This window comes from Pelophylax lessonae (genome assembly GCF_965119305.1).
Source record: "Pelophylax lessonae genome assembly, chromosome: 1".
NCBI classification, from domain to species: Eukaryota; Metazoa; Chordata; class Amphibia; order Anura; family Ranidae; genus Pelophylax; species Pelophylax lessonae.
The window spans coordinates 391672455-391692447 of record NC_138768.1 but is presented as its reverse complement, the minus strand read 5'-3'; the positions used below and the strand labels follow the sequence as shown (position 1 = coordinate 391692447).

Below are 19993 nucleotides of genomic sequence, written 5' to 3'. Positions count from 1 at the left end.
CAGGATTTTGCCATCAAAACATAACCATGTAAACCAGGATTCATATGAATTTAAATTCAAGTGTACATATATTTCATATTTATTCAATTTTAGTGATGTTTAAATAAATGATTATTTTTTTATGAATTAAGTGTGGATTAATGCAGAGCACCTGAAAAATCCCAAATGTTTCTCTCCAAACTTGTTTAACTCATGCGAGATGTGGTGCAGTAATTGGTTGGCGAATCATCCACATTCACCTCTACTAGAGAATAATTAAACATTCCTAGAAGAGGAGGGGGCTATTATACGCAAGGAGGGAGATGGCTGTGCTTGGAAATGGATTCATGCCAGTGTCTTCAAATTTTCTAGTAGGTTCAAAGGCACATTGCTAGTGAATAAAAAGGAAGGAAAAACACTGCAAGTAAGCATTTAACCCACTTTTTTTCTCTACTTTTACTGCAATTTAGTTAGTTGGTGACAGGGTCTCTTTAAATATCACATGTAATTTAATAGTAAACACTATACTAAGGTGGAAGCTAGGTAAGGTAAACCCTGTGAAGTTTTTGTGCCATGCTAAAGGCCTAAACAAATCTTTTGCACCTCTATACTGTTTGTTAGTGCTAAGAGATACAACAGAGGGGAAAGCTATTGCCCATTAACTAATGTCAATCATATTTACATAGTTAGTCAGGTTGAAAAAAGACACAGCTCAATGTAGTATAACCAATAGAACTAAAAATACAAATAAAGAAATAGAAAACCTACACATACAGAAAGCCTCTATGTCCATGGCATGATTTTTCTTGATATGGTTTCTGTTAGTCAGTTTTCAGTAAATGTCCTTCTTGCATCCTCTCATTTTGCAGGATTAGAAAATCAGAAGCATATTAATGTGCAGCGTTGTCAGGATTCTTCATCGAGTTTTATTAAAGCTCCATAAGTCCTTGAAAGAGCCCGTTGTACAGATTTTGGAAGAAGAGACAGCTCTTGATGTTGGGCAGATGACTGAACAATCGCCAGCGCCGGACAGTGTAAAATAATCCTGAAAGAAGAAAAGCCTTTTAATGAAGGCACTGGATGTTGGACACATATTACCAGAGATAAAATGAATCCCTGTTGGAGATGTCACTTATATCCCTCATTTGCTCTAATACTGGTGACTTTAAGGTATCTGAACTCATCTTTTATCAAAGTAAATAATGGGATCACAGTGATGAAAGGACAAAGCGCCTACCTATCAGAAGAAGATCTACAATTCTCCATTCCCAAAGAGAAAGATGCCTGCAAAGTGGAAGTCATTGTTAATGAACCCATAACACAAAGGGTCGGAAAGCTGTCTCCACAGGTACATTCTTGTTACAATATATGAGTTTCAAACTGTTGCTTTACAGATTTAATCCACCATGCTGCTTTTAGGGTACAGGATTCACTTTAAATCTGAACTCCAGGTAAATAGGGTTAATACCTAATCCAGAATTATAGTCATCAAATGTAATCAAATTTATTTTTTTATACAACTAGTACAGGTAATTTATCTGATTTTGTTAGTGTTCTGTATTCTTCTGCACAGGTAAGAAGAATCAGTAGGGTTAGCCATTCAGGCTCCCCTACAGTGCATGGTACTATCAATGCAATTCCAGGAGTTAGATGACGGAAGGGGAAGAGCAAGTCGAGTAAAGTGATGACTTCATTGGTGCTGCAATTAAGTTTTACTCTCTAGATAGCAGCTTAGAGACAAGTCTGTGACCAAGTTGTATTACTTATCTGCAGTGGAGGAAAGTGACGTCACGACTTGGCTTTGCAAGTCTGGCAAAGGTGTCTAACTCACAGTACCGGCTAAATTCAACTAAAAATCAAGACAGCTATTCATGTCAACAGTGTACAAGAATGTAAGAAGAGAGTTTATACTGTAACCTATGGTTTCCAAATTAGCTTTTATTAGGCAATTAAAGACAAACAATTTTACAAATGCATAAAAAAAGAATAGTGTAGTGAGGAAAAAATTGAAAAGAAACAATTTAAAGAGAATGGCAGAGGAAACGTTATCCAAAGACTATAAAGTAATTGAATTGAAATAAATGTTACACATCACCCTAATGAATGTATGTATATGTATGAAACACAAATCCATAGGTTGAACAATTTATTTCAAAAAATTTGCAGTAAAATATTAACAACAAAGACTTCACTTATTTTAAACAATAATACATTGAATGGTGATTACTGGGCAGGTTAGGTTGCGGTAATCTTTATCTGAAGATAATTAAGCCCTAAATATTTAAGGGATACTGAGGTTGATTTACTAAAACTGGCGAGTGCAAAATCTGGTGCAGCTCTGCATAGAAACCATTTAACTTCCAGTTTTTTTTGTCAAAGCCTAATTGAACAAGCTGAAGTTAGAAGCTTATTGGCTACTATGCTAAGCTGCACCAGATTTTGCACTCTTCAGTTTTAGTAAATCAACCCCACTGAGTTATTTAGGGAAATACTCCCTAAATTTAGTCTAGTTTTTATTGCCAAGGGCAATTGTTGTATGTTTTGGGCATTTGGAATTGAAAATAATTGCAGATTTAAGCTGCCCATACAGTAATCAGTTGTTCTTGATCATGGGCTGATCGCAAAAACCAAATGAATTCCCCCATCCACACAATTGAAGTGGATGGGGGAATCCTCCCAGCTGTGTTATTGTATTTTGACAGTGGGACTCCACTGCCATCAAAATACACTGATCAGCACTGCAGCTGATTGGCTGCAATGCTGATTGAAGCAAAATATTTGAACAAGCCCATTTGATTGCAGTGGGTCCTTGGATCGACTGCTTTAGAACAGGAATGGCCATAGATGAATCAAATTCAGTCCATCTATGACCAAATTAAATGTGTGCAGCCATGTCTCCAACCTCAACCCAATAGAACACCTTTTGGGTGAATTAGAGCGGACACTGCAAGCCAGGCCTTCTCGTCCACATCAGTGCATAACCTCACAAATGGGGTTCTAGAAGAATGGTCAAACATTCCCATAGACACACTCCTAAACCTTGTGCATAGCCTTCCTAGAAGAGTTGAAGCTGGTATAGCTGCAAAGGTGGGCCAACTCAATATTGAACCCTACGGACTAAAACTGGAATGCCGTTAAAGTTCATGTGTGTGTAAAGGCAAGTGGGAACTGGTGGGTTGAGTCAGACTCTTTCACTTCTTATATGCTTTAGTTACTTCAGCAGCAGGCTATATATGGGAGTTTTGGTTGCTCCCACTCAAATTTCCATGTTACCGTGCTTCCTCTCTCCATAATATAAAATAAAATTAAATCTTCCCAAAAAAAGAATGAGAACCGCTCAGCATGATCAAACCAGACATACAGTTCAAGTAACCCAAGGTCAGGGATCTCACCAACAGAGACCCCAGGAGATATAACAAACTGTTATATAATGTTACTCTTCAACATCTTTTTTAAAATTGAATCAGTTTAGGTCGTGGATCAGCAAGCCATCGATCGCAATCGACTGGTCAACTGCTGGGAGCGGAGCCGACAGGTGGATCATGACCATGGCTCTGCCTCCCCCCAGCCTCCGCTGCTCTCAATCACTGTAGAGCAGAGAGCGGGAGGCAGTTTAGTGCTGAATGGAGGGAGGGGGCAGGAGCTGCTCAGTGATTGGTTTCTAAATGGTCCTAGCAACCAATTACCAGCTTATGTAATGTTAACTCTGGCAGCTACTTCTTCTGCCTTCCAGTCAGCACTATGTCATCTCCTGATCTCCTCTCTGCTGTACAAACGCTGGCAGGTAGGAAGTGCTACCTGCACAGCCTGTGTGTATATGGGGGGAGAAGACACTGTTGGAGGGGAAACAGAGGTCACTACAGTGGGGGGGGGGGGGGGAGGATTGAGGATACTGCTTTAAAGGATGGGGAGGCAGAGGACACTGCTTTCTGGGGGCAGAGGGGCAGAAGACACTGCTATGAGGGGTAGAGGACACTACAGTGGGGAGGGAGGGGGGTTGATGTGAAGGGGCAGACTACACTGTTTTTGGGGGGTTCAGGACACTATGGGGGGGGGGGGCGATGATGTGAGGGGGTAGAGGACACTGTTTTGGGGGGTACAGGACACTACATTGGGGGAGGAGGATGATGTGAAGGGGCAGAGGACACTGTTTTGGGGGATTGCAGGACACTAGAGTGGGAGGGGGGCAGAGGACACTGTTTTGGGGAGTACAGGACACTACAGAGGGGGATGATGTGAAAGGGGCAGAGTACATTGTTATGGGGAGTACAGGACACTACAGGGGCGGGGGATGATGTGAAAGGGGGCAGAGTACATTGTTATGGGGAGTACAGGACACTACAGGGGCGGGGGATGATGTGAAAGGGGGCAGAGGACATTGTTATGGGGAGTACAGGACACTACAGGGGCGGGGGATGATGTGAAAGGGGGCAGAGGACATTGTTATGGGGAGTACAGGACACTACAGGGGCGGGGGATGATGTGAAAGGGGGCAGAGGACATTGTTTTGGGGGAGTACAGGACACTACTGTGGGGGGTAGCGGACACTGCAGTTGGGGGGGTTGGAGTGATGTGAAAGGGACAAAGGACACTGCATGGGGGGGGGGGGGAGGGATACAGAACACTATCTCTATGTATTTTTATTGGGAGCTTGATAGATCTTTTTTTTTTTAAGGGTGCCACCTAGTACCCTGCCCCCCGACCATGGGATCTTTGCTTTCTTCCCTGTTGTCCAGGTAGATCCCAGCCTCTGAACGGTTGCCTACCCTGGTTTTGGGTGTACACACCCTTCATTGCACAATAAAATGCAGTGATTTGCTTATATGTTGTCTCTTTACCGCCACAGTCTCTCACTGTTCCCAACCCCCTCCCTTCAAGACTACACATGTCTGATGATTTCACTGCCACTGTGGTCTGTGCACATTTGTGCTCCACTTTTTCCTCCCTGTCTGTGCTCATGATTTCATGTCCCACAGTGCCACTGTAACCACAGATATTGTGCATGGCCATGCCCACCCTCCTTGGGACTACATTTGCCATAATGCAACCACGGCTATTGCGCATACATGCCCCATGTTCTCTTCCTTGGCTGCCTGTACATGTCAGGGCAGGCAGCTTCAAAGTTTCGGGCTTGTAGTCTCTCTTCCGGGGAAGCACACACAAAGGTGGCTCCAGGGCTGCTCCTTTGGACCTGCAAGAAAAAGGGCCATCCCAACACCAAAAACCATGGCTACTGTTGAACAGTACCATATGATTCAGCAGAAAAGAAGAAGAACATTTCATCATCCAAAACAGCAAAGACTGTAAGTACTACAGTCTGCATTAAAAATAATAAAGAAAAGTTTTGACCCTAATATCAATTTATATTTATGTATGTCATAACAACCATGCTACAGACGCATCATGCAACAAATTGGAAAAGGCACTGCTGCCCCCTGCTGGCAAAAAAAGTAAACTCACAGCTCTAGTTTGAAAATGCCAAGTTTGAGTATGTGTGATTTTATGCATTATTTGCCTCATTTAAAGAAAATCTGTCATGTTGATAGGCATAATCACACTGCTAAAATGCACAAAAGAAATACAATTTGACACAATTTTCAGCTATTATTATTACTATCAGCTAATAATTAGCATATCCATTATTATACTTTGTATCATTATTATGAGGTAATATGCATTAATTCATATTTACAAGACAAGGGTGATTTACAAAAACAATATAAAAAGAAAATGCGTAGTCCTCCATAAACATATGGGTATCTATAATTTTTTAACTTTCACTAAACCTGTGTCAGCTGTACAGTGGTTACTTTTGGTAACATTGTGATTTCTTTTATACAATTAATACATGTTTTCTAGTGCATGCAAGCATTATATATTATGTTGTACAAATTAGGTATACTGTACATTATGTACATGCAAATCCTATACATCCTTATACACAGTTTGCAATGTAATATAGTAATCATTTATATCAATATGTTTTCTAGGTATTTGACTGCCATTTTCTGGCTAAAGAAGTACAATATGTTCACAATGGCTGCCCAATCTTACATGAAGATGATGTTATGCTCAGGCTTTACAGGTCAGTCCGAGCTGTTTTCTCATTATCATTGATATAGTGCCACAAAATTAAATGCTGTGTGTAAGAGACATGCATAATTAATATTATGTGTAGAACTTACTTGTAGTTCCTTAAAGTATAACCAAAGGCAAAACTTTTTTTTTGTTTAAGATAGAGTGGAGAGGGGTTAGAACACCTGTCAGTTTGTATTGCTTTCTGTGCCCCTGTTAGATAGACATACCTCCCAACTGTCCCTGATTTAGAGGGACTGTCCCTGATTTGGAACAAAGTCCCTCTGTCCCTCTTTCCTCCTCATTTGTCCCTCATTATGGTCTGATCTGTATAGTTGTATATAAAATGCACTATTTCTCTTTCAAAAAGTGTTTTCCAGTGCTAAACCTTTCATCCAATTTCTAAATTGCTGCATTTGTACATTTGCAAAGTCAATATAAAGGAATAGTAGTGGTAAAAAAAAGCACTTGTGGGTTTAACTAATCTTTTTTTTGTATACTTCTTTATGTGGGCATGTCCTATGTTTACATACTTTTGCTGATAGGTGTCCCTTGTTCCTATCTCAAAAAGTTGGGAGGTATGGATAGATTCACCCTCTCTATTTGTCCTGTTTCCCACTATCATTGAAACTGAAAGTAAAAGAAAGTTTTTGGGTTGTCCCCATAAAAGTAATAGAGGAGAAATCTTCCAATGGGGACACGAGTTCTGGGGGTCTCTCAATTCTTGTTTGGCTATGGGACAGGAAGTGAAGGGGAATCTGCACAATGGAACAAAGTTGGCAAAAATAAACCTTACAAGGGTTATAACCCTTCCTTTCTCTATCCAAAATGGAAAAAAAAAGTTTTGCCTATAGTTCTACTTTACGCATGTGCAGTGTTTTAAATAGAGAGGTACCATTGCTAAAAACTCTGCTCTAGTGGTATGTTTGGAGTGGTTTACTGGTGCTATATTTTGTTCACTAATCTGGGAACACATTTTGGCAAAGCAAAAGTATTTCTAATAAATACTATGCAGAAAGTGCCAGCGATGCACATACAACTTGTAAGTAGAGTTGAGCGGACACCTGGATGTCCGTGTTCGGCGGGTTTGGCCGAACTTGAAAAAAAAGTCTGGGTCCGTGTTCCGGACTTTTTCCGAACTTTACCCGGACACCGAACCCCATTGAAGTCAATGGGGACCCGAACTTTCAGGCACTAAAATGGCTCTAAAACACCAATGGAAAGGGCTAGAGTGCTGCAAATGGCAGCAAAACGTAGTTAAGAGCATGGCAAGTGCTCTGCAAACAAATGTGGATAGGGAAATAACTTATAACAACAAAAAAAAACAGAAAAAAAAAGAAAATTCCCCTTTAAGTTTGTAATTTTTAAATAGATTAGTACAGACTATGCCACAATTTAATTTTTTTAACCCAAAAGGGTGTATATTGAATAGTGGAATAGAAAAAAGTGTATAAAATTGAAAATCATCACTCAATAATAGCACATGTGAACACAGCAGTGTCTTATCACAGTCAGCAGCACTGAAGCAAAAACGCTGCACACAACTGACTGATAAAAATTGATTTTTTTCTCCCTCCTCCTCAGCGGGCAAAAAGATTGTGTTCACTGCACCACCCCACACACAGCAAAATCGATGTAGAATACTGACCCTGCCTATTCTCCAGCCTTGCCCTAAAATGATCGATAAGATCGTTCACTGGCACTGCACAACCAACCCCCCACACAGCAAAATCGATGTAGAACACTGACCTTGCCTATTCTCCAGCCTCGCCCTAAAATGATCGATAAGATCGTTCACTGGCACTGCACAACCAACCCCCCACACAGCAAAATCGATGTAGAACACTGACCCTGCCTATTCTCCAGCCTCGCCCTAAAATGATCGATAAGATCGTTCACTGGCACTGCACAACCAACCCCCCACACAGCAAAATCGATGTAGAACACTGACCCTGCCTATTCTCCAGCCTCGCCCTAAAATGCCCTAATAACTCGCCCTGCCTGCAGCACTCCGACCTGTCCCTGCATTCTTTTCGCACACAATACAATTTTTCACTGTCTGTCCCTAATCAGCAGCCAGCACGTATGATGTGTGCTCTCTCCCTAAACTACAGCAGAATGGCGCAGCGCGCTGGGGCTCTCGAACTTATAAAGACATGGTCACATGCTTCAGATGGCCAATCACAGCTACTAATACATTAGTAGGCATGGCTGTGATAGCGCACACCAGTTAAACGCTTGTTGATTGGCTGTTGAAAGCCCGCCATTAAAAACGCACCATTACATACAAACCCGGAAATAAAATGACCGAACACGGATTTTAAACCCGAACATACAGTAAAGTTTTCGGGTCCGTGTTCGGGTAACAAAAATCCAATTATTCGGTACGAACCCGAATAATACAGTCCGTGTTCGCTCAACACTACTTGTAAGTACTAGGCAGAAGCCAACAGGAACATGTCAGTGTGACTCCATTGTTTGCTCATTGAAAATCTTTGACAGTGCTTTAGTTATTTTAGAAAAGAGACAAAACATGGGCCGGCATTAGTCTCATTCACTAAAATTGTTATATTATATTTTATATAAAACAGCTGGTAAATTAGTTACCTAATAAAATTCCCTGCTGGGATGTCTGCGTGCGATATCTCTTATAATTATTCATTCACTATTAAGCATCATGAAGTTACCTCCATTGTGTGTCTTAGCTGACACATTTTCAAGGGAAAAATAAGGGAAAATTGTTATCATAGCTACTATAAAGCTGGCAAAAGATGATTTGAACAAATTCCTCCATCCACATAATTAAGAGTTGGCAGCCTCCTATTGCTTTCAATGGGGCTGCCTACTCGCAGCTAAATGCAGAACCCTGGCTGGGGTTCTTGTAGCTGATCACAGACGGGGTGTATTCATAAGTGTGAATGAACCCTAATTTTTCCCAATACACAGAACATACATTTCATATTTCCAATAATCATGCATACTAATTAAATATTAGAAACCATCTGAAAGCTTTAGTTTTTATTATCATTAGTGTATATTATAGACCAGTGGGACGAGGGCCAGACGCGGCCCTTTGCTTGCTTTCATCCAGACCTTGGGGCACTATTTCATCTGCTGATACCAACAAAGGGGCATAATTCCTCCCACTGACACCAATGAAGGGGCACTATTCCTCCCAATGACACCAATGATGGGTCACAATTTCTCCCAATGACACCAACAATGGAGCCCAATGACACCAATGATGGGGCACAATTCCTCAATGGCACCAACAATGGGGCCCAATGACACCAGTGAGGGGCACAATTCCACAGACAGTGGGACACAATTCCTCCCACTGACACCAATGATGAGGCACAATTACTCCCACTGAAACAAACAATGGCGCATTATTTTTTCCCACTGACATCGGGACGTTTTCTACTGCCAATGGCCACAGCCCGGCCCTCTCAATGTCTGAAGGACAGTAAACTGGCCCTTTGATTAGAAAGTTTGGAGACCCCTGTTATAGACAAAAGAAATACATTACCAAATATTGAGAACTGTATGATTGTCCTATTATTTTGTAACAAAATATTACCAGAAACATAAATATGCTAATTTTGCAGGTTTACAGAAAATGAAACCATTACTGAAAACTTTATACTGAGGGTGAAGCTAGTTGAACCAGACTGTAACATCATAAACTTGGGACCCAAGAAAATGGAAGTAACAGAATTTTATGGGCTATCAAATGCTATTGATAAGAACATATTGACCTTGGACTATGAAAAAAGAATGAATCTGGAGTGCACTATTCGAGTGGCCACTATAGAAACTCATTTGCCAGCTCATGGACAACTGGTCACTGGAGATCCTGTCAAAGAGCAACCACGAGGAGACCACCCACCCAGTTACTTCAGTAGCTCCAGTAAGGAAAACACATCACATAATTTATTTTGTTTTTTACACTATCCCTTCCCCTTTGTTTACATTCACCTGTCAACTAGAAGTCTTCGACTATAGGCTAGACGATAGCTAGAGTGGAAGATATTTTTTGGTGCAGCTCACAGGAAGTGACAATGAAACTGCATTATTGGCAAGATCAACCAGTATTTTCTGTAATTGCTGAAATTGTTTTTTCACTTAAAAAAAAGAAAACAAATGCAGCAAGCAGATCGAATACTGTATGCTGCAGCATTTTTGTTCTTGAGTTTAGTTAATCTTTAAAGAAATGTTCAATGAATTCCAGCAGTGGATGTATAGCCCTTCTGCATAAGAATGAAAAATAGATAATCTCATTGTTACTTTTCAGACCAGAAGATGGGTCCCTTGTGCAAGCGTGGAGACTGCATTCAAGGGCTGAATAAGCTGCCAAAGACCATAAAAACCAGTTGTGAGGACTTTCTTCTAATGGGTATCAGGTACCAGCACCTAGATCCGCCATCACCGAACATTGATTATATTACCATCAGGTTGGATCTTATTGACACAAGAAGCAGATCCTTGTACAAGGTACTGTGCTACACAAAATAGATAGCCAATGTCTGAAAGTAAAAACTTTAAATATAAGGGAAATGAAGCTGCTCTGCCCTCTGAAAAAAAGTGCTAATAGCTCTGTGCAATGTTATTCCCAGAAATCCCACAAGGTACCAATATACCATTTGAATTGTAAACTCATATATTCTGTGCAAAGACCAGAAAAAATATGTCATACTCATGAAAGGTGCCTATGTAATAAACTAATACACAAAGTGCTATATCCACTCAAGGGATAATTCAATGGAAACAAACAAATAATATATTCCAAAATAAAGTTCTCAAGCTTCGTCTCGTCAATAAAACAGTTGAAGGTGATATATCCATTAAAACATGTCCCAGTCAATAAAAACCAAGTTCTTCAACATTAGATGACAATTTTTTCTTCCAGAATGTAATTGTGGTACAAATAATCACCACAGCCTCACCACCAGTGCCCCCACTTAGATTGTACTCACTGGATGCTTTTGACCACCTAGGAATACTCCTAGAATGGTCAAGTAATAATCTTAACCCATTTCACATCATCCTCCGGTCACAGTAGTCCCAATGTTTACCAGAAAGGAGGAACAAGAATAGATATTATAGTGCAGTATTCCTTTAAATAAAATCATGGCAAAATATATAAAATATATTGCACTCTCATATAATGGTGCCCCCCTGGCATCCGGATGACTTGCCAACTGTGTTGTACGGGAGTGCCCGCTGCTCCTAACCCAGTCTGAAGCCAGCGTGTGTTCCAAGTGGCGGAAGTTGCTTCACTGGAAGTTTCTGCCCCTACGCATTTCGTCACTTTCAAAACATCATCATCTGATTGCACAGATTGTAGCGCATATGGTGAGTTTTATACCAATGGTCAGTGGAAAATTAGTCCATAAAATCTGGGTGTTTCCCCATTACATTGGTTGTTAGTGTACTGCTCTCCTATGTTGATGGTCAGTTGGAAGAAAATAGATTAGTGGTGTCAGTGATTATTTACCTGAGAGAGAGAAGGCCCTGTTGCTCTCAACCCACTGGCTCAGATTATGCTGGGTGACATCAATTCCAGAATTATGGTGGTATTAAGTGATATTTAGAAGAAGACCGAATTAGGATACAACACTAGGATGTGAAGCAGGCCAAAATAGGATATTAGGATGTGAAGCAGACCAAAATGTGACTCTCTAGCATTGCAAAGCACATTAACACCTTTAAATGTACACGTCATCAAGTTAGTGTAAATGCAAAAAACACAGGGGTTGCCCTTATTCTAGGATAGAGGGCAGAGCCATGGAAATTGCAGAAATACAATTATTAATTAAGTGCGATGAAGTCAATCTTAACTCCTGGCAACCATATACTGTAAAGGTGTTTCTTGAAAGGGATGTCTTCTATTTGTGTCCTATTTTTTTTTCACTAATATGTTTATGCTTTCTGTAACTATATACAGCACCCCCGGAACATTCAGCTTTTTCAGGGAATTGCTTCTTTTCATAACACGGGTTGATTTACTAAAGGCAAATAACCTGGTCCTTTTGCAAGGGAAATTGCACTTTACAAAGGAATTATAGAGCTTAGTGAATGTGGTGAACCAGAACCAAAACCAAAGAATACCCAATCACTTGCAAGGAAAAACATGATTGGATGATGGAAGTCAGAAGAGATTTACTTTATTCACGAAACTATGGAGAAAATTCCCTTGCAAAATGAAACCAGTAAATTGACCCCCATATGTCCAAATATTATTTTTAGCTAATTTATCTTGACTTCAAGTGAAAGGTTAGGCTTAATTTACTGACTGCTTATTTCACTGCTGCCCACATATCCTTAGAATTATTTTCCAACACCAAATTTTAAAGGCAGCGATGCTTATCTTATCTTGCTTCCTTATTGTCAAGCTTTCATGTCCAAAAAGAAAGACAAAAAAGGCCATAGCTTAGAAATCTGATCATTGCATTCATAGATACAGTACATCAGTAATTTTGAAGATCTTTTCTAGGACTTTCAATTGCCAGTCAGTGTAGTATTACTTGACTGCTGGATTCTTTGTAACTGCTAAAAAAAGAAATGATTCAAGGAGGCAGAAGCTCTTTATTATTTTGATGACTTCACCATCAACTCTAAATTTACAGTCTTTTTCTATTCCTATAACCTTAGTTTTCATGATATTTACCTGGCATCCCAGGTATGAAGCTCTTGATATTCTCTATATTTTCAGCATTGAACACAGTGTCATCAAGATATCAAAGACTGTTGATGTTCTTCCAACAATCTTGAAACCTCTATCATCTTTCTCTAGCCCTGGTTCTTTCGTTATATATTTGCCACTATTGAACCAATCTGTATTCCTATTTTCTGTAAAAAATGTGGCATCTTGACTAGGTATAGAGGTTCTACATAAGAATAATGCAACAGAGTTGAAGGCTTTGCTGTATTTAGTAAAGCACAAGATGACTTTGTTCCTGTACTCCTTGTCTTTTTCAACTATTTAGCATGGATCCGCTTCCTTTTCTAAGTCCAGTTTGTACAACTTGTAAATTCTCTTTACATTTAAGGTTCTAGTCTGCTTTGAAAAGCCTGTGGTATAATATTGCTGATGTGTAGTGTCAAGAAAATTGTTTGATAGTTCGAACAGTCCTTCAGGTCTCCTTTCTTTGGTGTTGAAATATAAAATGTTCAATTCCAGTCTGTCATTCATGGAGTATTTCTCAAAATTTGTTGACATAGATTCAATAGCACTTTGACTGATGGCCTTGATCTCAGGGTCAGTATGATGATGTTTTCTACTAATGAAGGGTCATCTTTGTAGCTTGGGTTAGAAAAAGTGTATTGGTTATTGATGTCTTTATTATTAATTTTTTCGTGTATTGTGATGAGTTTCTTTGCACATACATTCTCAAGGCTAAAATTGTATTTTGGTTTTATTGATCTTTGTTTTTCTCAGATTTGTTTCCATTTTTATTGTCTTTACGAATGTTGCTGCAAGGAGAACTTTTGCTCACTCCTTTCCTTTCATGGCCCTACTCAACATAACCTGATTGAATTATTCTAATCAAGTTAGACACATACAATACATAAAAGAAGGACCTTCAATGTCAGATCAAGAAAATGAAATAAACTTGTGGATCCATTGAGACATTATTAGGGAAATGGGCAGTTAATGAAAAAGGAAAAAGCGTGAAAATTGTGTGTAATGAGAAATCGAATAAAGAGATAAGAGAAAAAGTGGAAAGGGTATAGGATTAGAAAATAGGAGCAATAAAAAAAAAATGAAAAAAGGAGGGAGGGTCATAGAGAAAACAGAAAAAGGAAAGGAAAAGACTAGCTGAATGGCAATCCTGGAATTTAACCACTTTACCACTAGAGCATTTTGCTGTCTTACGTCTGGGCCACTTTTTGCGATTCGGCGCTGTGCGAATTTAACTGACAATTGCGCGGTCGTGCGACGCCGTACCCAAACGAAATTGACGTCCTTTTTTTCCCACAAACCGAGCTTTCTTTTGGTGGTATTTGATCACCTGTGCAATTTTTACTTTTTGCGCTATAAACAAAAAAAGAGCGTTTATTTTGAAAAAATAACAATATTTTTCACATTTTTTTATATGAAATTCCCCCCAAAAAAGATGTAAAAACCAATTTTTTTTTAAATTTTTGGCCAATTTGTTTTCTGCTACCTTTGTTTGGTAAAAAAAAATCGCAATAAGCGTATTTTGATTGGTTTGCGCAAAAGTTATTGCGTTTACTAACAAAGGGAAAGATTTATGTAATTTTTGGTGTTTTTTTTTTTAACGAGTAATGGCGGCGATCTGCGATTTTTTTTGCGGGACTGCGACATTGTGGCGGACAGATCGGACCCTTGACTGACATTTTTGACACTTTTGGGGGTACCAGTGACATTACTGCAGTAATCAGTGCTATAAATATGCACTGTTACTGTAAAAATGACACTGGCAGGGAAGGGGTTAATTTTATTGGAGAGGGAGGGGTTAATGTATGCCTGGTGCTTACTGACGTGTGGGGGGGAGGTGACTGTGTGAGACAGGGACAGATCGGATGTCCAGCTATGCTGAACACTCTGATCTGTCACTCCCTGTCACTGAGGAGATCCGCCCGCTTGTGTTTACACAGGCGGGCGGATCTCCACACTAGATCCCCGACGATCGGGGCAGAGCAGCGGCGATCGCCGCTGCTCCTCCCCTGGCCCGACTCCTGCTGTGAATGAAAACAGCGGGAGCGCGCCTCCGGCGGCGCGCGAGCGCCGCCTACAGGGGAGGAGTCTGGCGACGTAGGTCTACGTCGTCAGACGGGAACGAGCCACTTTGCCGCAGTACTATTCCAGTACTTAGCGGTAAAGTGGTTAAAGACATAAATTAAGTATTTAGGAACCTAAAATAGAAAACAGCTAAGAATAATGGAATAAGCAATGGCAGGGACAAAGTGGAATTTAAGAGAAAAGACACCTCTGATAAGTATAATGGTGGATCAGGAGGTTTTTTAAAGGTTACAATTTTATATATATTATCCCAGTTGGGCAAATAATTTGAAACCTTTCTGTGGTATCTCAGTCAGCGGACACTAGTCATTTCATAAGTATTATTATATCATGAAGTAAATCCAGCCATTTGTCTAGATTAGGGACCTGGGATGAATTCCAGTGCTTGGGTATTGATGAGCAACAAAAAGGAAACATTTTAAAATAAAATTTTTGGACACAAATGGAGTTTGTGGGAGCATGGTAAGGAGTGTCACTTTAGGAGAGTTTACAATATTTTCTTGGTAAACCTCATTATATAGGTGAATAATTGTAGCCCAGGAACTTCGAATAGGTTGACACTCCCACCAAATGATTACTTTGGTCTTAATTATCTAAGATTTGTTACGGTAATGCATGAGTATGTATGAACAGATTAGGGACATAAAGCATATTGTTTATATGATATTAAAGTGTTTGAAACGTTGTAGCTAAAGTATTTAGCATGTTATGGTTTTGTTTATTTGTTTTTTTAGTATTGCTTTACATCTGTCAGCAATCTATTTATCCAGATGGTGCTTTGCTAAATATTTGTTATAGTACAGGGAAATATGTGTATTTGATTACAATAAAATCTTCTTTTTTTTGTGAATCACATACCAACAAAGAATAATATATAGGATTTTATTGCCTTGTGCATGATGGCTTAAAAAAAGGATGCACCAAGTAGGGTGAAGTAAGTAAGGTAATATATTCAAAGAGTGAGGCTGATTTACAAAAATCTCAACAAAGACAACTGGGTCAAACCAAAGCAGATAACACCATCAACCAATTACACACTTCCAGCCCTTAGGATGTACCCGTAGGTCCTTGGGTGAAAATGGCTATACCAGGATGATATCCTTATACTGATATAATTTTTTTAGAACAGGTGATAGGCTTTCCTACAAAAGTGATCCAGGCAGCACTATAGCCGTCTAATCGCTTTTACAGGACACGGAAGAGGGCCCCCTTCCCGTTGCCTTTCCTGGGCTACCCCATTCCACCAATATGACCTCTTGCATCAGAAGGACACTGAAGAATGGAACAAACTTCTTTTCCTCCTTCTCCCCTGTGACATAAGAAACCGGAAGCAATGAAGATTTCATCACTTCTGGTTTCAGCTGTTTGTTCACTAGTCCTTACCAGCTAGTAAAGCAGCCAATAAAACTGATCTCAGTTAGATCAGCTGCATTTTAGGGCATAAGAGAGATCAGGGGTCTAAGACCTCAGATCTTTCAGTAAAGACTAATTATCTCTACCCAGCTATCACAACCATTGTAAAATGTAAATAAAAAAATAAACAAAGGAACAACATAAAAAAAAAAAAAATGTAAGTTAAAATACAAAAAAAAAAATTAAAGCACCCCATCCCCTCACGCTCATGCCCAAAAGCGAATGCCAACATAAGTCCCGCGTGCATATGTAAACAATGATCGCACCACACATGTGAGGTATCGCTGGGAACACCAGAGTTAGAGAAATAATTCTAGCATCTGAACTCACCTCTAACTCTAAACTGGTAACCTGTAATATAGAATGGGATTGGTGCAGCGCTAACACAATTGAATCCACAGTCCATACAAATGTTCAAATGGATCAAATACAAAAGTGCAGTAAACAAAAGTTCATCAGAGAGTGCTCCAATAAAGAAGGGAAACTGTCCACCACTTCAAACTTGGAAAAAGCCCCGAGTGCAGGAACCGCCACCAAGATAATAAATGGCCTCTTACCAAATTGCAATGACCCCCATTACAAGGATCAAAGACAGCCTGTGTGATCAAATCAGTGCAAAGATCGACATGTATCGATTCCCAGTGTTCCCTCAGCAGCTCCGACCGGAACAAGTGAACATAAGGAAAAGAGGGACAACTCCAATAGTGAAGTACGTTCACAGGTTTATTCAGTAAAAGCAGAGTGGCAACTCACGTTTGCATGAAGAAATCACAGCATGTCTCGGAGCTATACTCTCAGAACCTTTGTTTCCAACCAATAAAATGGCCGCCGTGTCTCCTTGCTGGCCTCAGCACGACGAACCGCAGGCTCCTCCTCTGACCGGTTTCATCAACACGTGACTTCGTCAGGGGGTGTGGCCTATGGCAGAACGTCTTTCCTTATATGCTGGGTGAGACAGGGCGGAACTCGCTGGGTCCAATCCGGAGCCAGCAGGAAGTGGTCATCCCAAACCATCAACAGGAAGGAGACCAACGACCCGGAACAGGATGTGTGACCTTTGAATGTCAACATCCGGAGCTAAACCCGGGATTGGAGACCGCAAACAGCGATAAACCGATCAAATATTAACATGATTGCACAAGAGATATATGTGCCTTATATTTCAAAGGACTTCTAGTGCATATTTGATCTTAAGAAAGAAACCTTATTTAAAAGAGCTTCAAAACGGGGGAAACCTATAGGTAACCAGGGAAACAGTGCTCTACTCTAGCCGTGCTAGACTTTGCCTGGAAACACCGCCATCTAGCGGCCAGAAACAAAAATTCCCGAGAGTGCTCCATTACATAACTTACATTGACATGAAGGGAAAATTATAAATGTAACTAAAAATGTGAACTAAATATGATACACAATATGACAGTTTAATAGCATCACAAAAAATATAGAATAAAAACATTTAAAACTATCCCACAAATAAAAACAAAATAAAATTATGATAACCAACAGTGCAGAACATACTGAAAACCCCTTCATCAGGCATTATTGATAAAGGAATTAATATCCCAATCAATATTTAACCCGTGAGGGGCGTAGGTCTTCAACCGATAAATCCAGCTGGTCTCTAGTTGTGAGACACCTCTGGTACGGTTACTACCCCTCCAACTGCCTGAAAATTTATCAATGCCTAAAAAGACAGTGCCTTTGGGGTCATTCCCATGACATTCATCATAGTGTCTAGAGACACTATGTTTTGGGAATGCCTTCAGTATATTCGCCACATGTTCCTGCAACCGCACGTGTAACTTTCGTATCGTCCTACCCACATATTCACGGCCACAAGGGCAACGTAGTAGGTAGACAACGTGCCGTGTGGAACATGTGATGAACGGCTTGATTTTAACATTACGTTGTGTGGCATTGGAAAAGAACGTCTCAACCCTCCTAGACCTACAAGCATTAACCTTGCAGATGGCACAACCTCTACATGGATAAAAACCACCCCTCTCCTGAAAAAAAGAGATGGTCTTAGGTGGATCCACAATGTTGGGGGCCACTTGAAGCCTCAGCGGAGGCACACCCCTAAAAATGACTTTAGGAGCTTCAGGTAGTACAGGGCCCAGGAGGCTGTCGTTCTTTAGGATGTGCCAATGCTTCCTGATCAATTTTTTAACAGAGAAATGCTGAACGGAGTATGATGAAAAAAAGGCAAACTGAAAATCATCATTACTCTCACGTTCTCGTGGTACCAACAGGTCAGCCCTATTACGGGAATCTGCCTGCATAAGGGCTTTTTCAAGATCCTGTTCTTTATACCCCTTCTCCAAAAACTTGGACTTCAAGGAGCTAGCCTCCCGCAGGAAGTCCGCTCTATTGGAACAGTTCCTCTTGAGTCTGAAGAACTGACTGACAGGAACGGATCTAAGCCACGACACATGGTGGCAACTAGATGTGTCAATAAATCCGTTCCTGTCAGTCTCCTTGAAGAAAGTAGAGGTTTCAAGGGAACTACCAACCACTTTAATTTTAAGATCTAGAAAATGAATTTCAGATCTACTGCATTCGTGCACCAATCTAATTCCTCTGTCATTGTCATTCAGTGCAGAGATGAATGATTCAAGGGACTCAGAGTCACCATCCCATAGGAGGAGGATGTCATCGATGTACCTCCGCCAGAGAACTATCTCTGGTCTCGGAACGTCACCGATGACATCCTCCTCCCATTTGGCCATGAACAGATTGGCCATACTTGGCGCAAACTTTGCGCCCATGGCCACCCCCTTATTTTGTCTGTAATAAGTGCCATTGAACCAGAAGAAATTATGGGCCATAGCATAATCCAACAGGGATAAGATGAATTGACTCTGAAGACCTAACAAAGTGCTCTGACCCAAGAAATATTCAACAGCCTCCCTTCCATGCTGGTGTGATATAACCGTGTAAAGGGATGAAACATCAGCAGTGGCCAAGATGTAGGTGTGCTTCCACTCTATATCCTTAAGTATATTAATGACTTGCATAGAGTCCCTCAAAAATGAGGGGGTCTTGTTCACAAGGGGCTGGAGAAAGAAGTCTATGTATTTACCCACCCGGGAGGTAACCGAATCAATGCCACTAATGATTGGCCTCCCGGGTGGGTTCACCGCATCTTTATGCACCTTGGGTAGATAGTACATTATTGGCACCCTTGGGGCGGATGGTACCAAAAAGGATTTCTCCTTCTTGGTAAGGAGTTTGCGCTGAAAGCCATCCTCCACCAAGTCGACAAGTTCTTTTTTGTATGATGTCGTAGGGTTACCCCTCAGGGGAATATAAGTGTCCCGGTCTGACAATAACCTATTCATTTCCACATTATAGGCCACAGTATCCAGAATGACTATTCCTCCCCCTTTATCTGCTGGCCTCACAATTATGTCCTTACGCTCCTTTAAGGAGCGAAGTCCCCGTTCAAACATATGTGTTTGATGGACTTTTTTGAGGCTAAGCTTATCCAAGTCCTTGGCAACCAAATCTCGGAACACAGTCAGGGTGGGAGCCAAAGGACCTGGGGGGTTGAATAGTGAGGCATTGGAAAATGAAGTGGACTTGATGCCCATATTATATTCCACTCTAGGGGTGATGGGGTTCCCCATCAGATGCCTTTTAATGCTCATTTTACGCACAAACTTTTGAAGGTCTATGAAAGTGTCGAATTTGTTAAGAGGTCGGGGGGGAGCAAACTTGAGTCCATGATTTAACACATGCTTCTCTTCAACCGAA

At 40.6% G+C, this 19993-nt stretch overlaps 1 protein-coding gene across 3 annotated transcripts in view; it reads left to right on the top strand.

Annotated features, from left to right (window-relative positions):
• FREM1 (FRAS1 related extracellular matrix 1) overlaps positions 1-19993 on the top strand; it is a 226311-nt gene that overhangs the window by 36147 nt on the left and 170171 nt on the right. For all 3 annotated transcript variants that reach the window (XR_014225512.1, XM_082264047.1, XM_082264046.1), the window contains exons 2-5: positions 849-1327; positions 5970-6064; positions 9663-9964; positions 10349-10548. Coding sequence is in view for 2 of the 3 variants with exons in the window: in XM_082264047.1 (XP_082120173.1) it covers positions 1088-1327; positions 5970-6064; positions 9663-9964; positions 10349-10548 (837 nt within the window). In the remaining variant the exon portion in view is untranslated. The remainder of the gene's footprint in view (positions 1-848; positions 1328-5969; positions 6065-9662; positions 9965-10348; positions 10549-19993) is intronic.